The sequence below is a fragment of the Acanthamoeba castellanii genome, assembly GCF_000313135.1.
Source record: "Acanthamoeba castellanii str. Neff unplaced genomic scaffold scf7180000084597, whole genome shotgun sequence".
NCBI lineage: Eukaryota > Discosea > Longamoebia > Acanthamoebidae > Acanthamoeba > Acanthamoeba castellanii.
This window is the reverse complement of record NW_004457688.1, coordinates 8,241-10,210: the sequence shown is the minus strand read 5'-3', so window position 1 is coordinate 10,210 and position 1,970 is coordinate 8,241. Positions and strand designations below refer to the sequence as shown.

Sequence of the window (1,970 nt, the reverse complement as noted above, 5' to 3'; positions counted from 1 at the left end):
CGGCGCCGATGACAGTGACGAGACCACGGGCAGGGGCAGGGGCTCCTCCACCACCATGCCCAGCATCATCGCCGTCATCGTGGGCGTCTCCAGCGGCGCGCTGCTGCTCAGAGTCTGGTCGCTTTCCAGCTGTGGTTCCGCGCTCTCGACGGCGGTCGGCTCGGCGGCTTCAGCCACGGCCTTGGTGGGCTCGGCTTCAGCCTCGGCAGGCGGAGAGGCCGGAGCAGCAGGTGGTGGCTCGGTGGGCGCACCGTTGCGACCGACACCAGTTGAAGTGGTGGTGTCCACAACAGCGGTGGCATCTTCTGCGTGTGGCGGCTCAAGGCGAGCCTGTCGACGACGATGAGGTGAGTCATTGACCGTGGCCGCGCAGAATGGATGACACGGTGTACCTTCTTTGTGGGCGGCTGTGCGGGCGAGAGAGGGGACGAAGGCGCATCGGTACCGGCAGGCAATGGCGACGCCGGAGCCAGGGCGGAGGCGCCGAGCGGGCTCGTGCCGTTATCCTCGAGAGACCGGCGCTTGCGAGGAGGCGAAGCGGTGCCCACCACAGACGCGGCGGCCGGCGGACTCTGACCGGCGGCACGGAATCGCTTCTCTTCTTCGTAGTGTGCGAGGAGCTCCTCGTCCAGGTCTCCAGCTTTGATGCGCGTCATTCTCTCTGTGGACTTTCTGCAAAGGTATCATTACTCCAAGATCAGACATGCGTACACGCACACGCACACGCACACACGACACACATGACACACGCACGACGGCAATGTGCACACAATGACACAGCACAGACTCATAAGAAGGAGCGTACTGGATCTCGGAATCGCAGAGTTCGATGGATTTGCGAAGGTGGTGCATGTACTCTTCTCGCAGCGCTGCCACGACGCGATCCAGCCCCTCTTGAATAGCCGTTCACGAAGAGAGTACAAGTCGATGTGAGCAGCAAGATGGAGAAGAAGACGAAAAGTCACGAGCGCGGTACCCGCCAAAGCCCCGTTGCTGGCCGACAAGCTCTGAGCCCCAGCAGGTACCCCGTGGCGAGCCAACAGCGTGTCATACATTGCCATGCATCGCTACAAGAGAGGATTAACGCGAATAAAAAATATTAATAAAAATAAGAATAATAAAAACAAAAACAAAAGAATAGTTGCACTGTACCTTAGAACCAAAGCTGGTGGGGGTGGTGAGTCGCTTCTTGGGGATGTGCTTTCGCAGGAGGCGACTGACGGCAGCCCAATTCACATCGCGCTTGCCGTCCTGCCCACCAGAATCTCCTCGATTGCCATTCCCAGCGTTGCTGCCGCCTCCTGCAGCGCCACTGGTCACTGCCTCTACGAGCAGCAGCTTGTCTCTCGGTTTCCACTGGTCTTCATCGACCTCCATCCCCTCCAGGCGAATTAATCACAAGTGAAAAATTGACAAAATTGTTGACGTGCTGACGTCAGCACAGACAGCCAAATTTCCTTCCACTTTTCTCTTCGGCTGTACTTGGGCCGGAAGGCTCGGCACGGTTGGCCTCCTCGGCATGGGCTGCACTTGCTCCTTTACCTCCAACTCGAGCACACGCGCATCAGCAAACCGGGTACTTTTGTCCATCTTCTCTTCACTTCACTTGTGATGTTTTTTTCCTGCATGGAAGATGATTACTCATCCTTTGGCAATTCATTCTTGCTCTACGCTGCCGGATGACCACGAAGGTACCATGGGCATAGATTTGAGGAAGGAGGGTGGGGCAAGAGGAGATGGAGCTGTGCAGAGCCAGAAGCGGCCCCCGCGCCGTGCAGCGCCGCTACGCTTTCGCTTCTACCTCGGAGGCGCCGTGGCAGTGCACCTGACCGCCGCTGCGAGCCTCATCTACGGCCTCTACCTGCTCCATCCCTTCCTACTCGTGCTCTTCCTCCTTGGCTTAGGTCTGGAGATGAACAGGGTGCGTCACCATCTTCTCTCTTCTTTCGGTCATCACAATGGGCGAGGCT

The 1,970-nt window shown here is 58.3% G+C and overlaps 1 protein-coding gene across 1 annotated transcript; it reads right to left on the bottom strand.

Moving 5' to 3' along the window:
- Positions 1-319: 319 nt before the first annotated feature.
- Positions 320-1,377, bottom strand: ACA1_056320 (uncharacterized protein; the record flags this gene model as incomplete). The annotated part of the gene is made up of 5 exons (XM_004354503.1): positions 320-330; positions 393-407; positions 446-672; positions 806-891; positions 1,153-1,377. The coding sequence occupies 5 exons, from the start codon at positions 1,375-1,377 to the stop codon at positions 320-322; spliced, it is 564 nt and encodes a 187-aa protein (XP_004354555.1).
- Between the last annotated feature and the right edge of the window lie 593 nt (positions 1,378-1,970).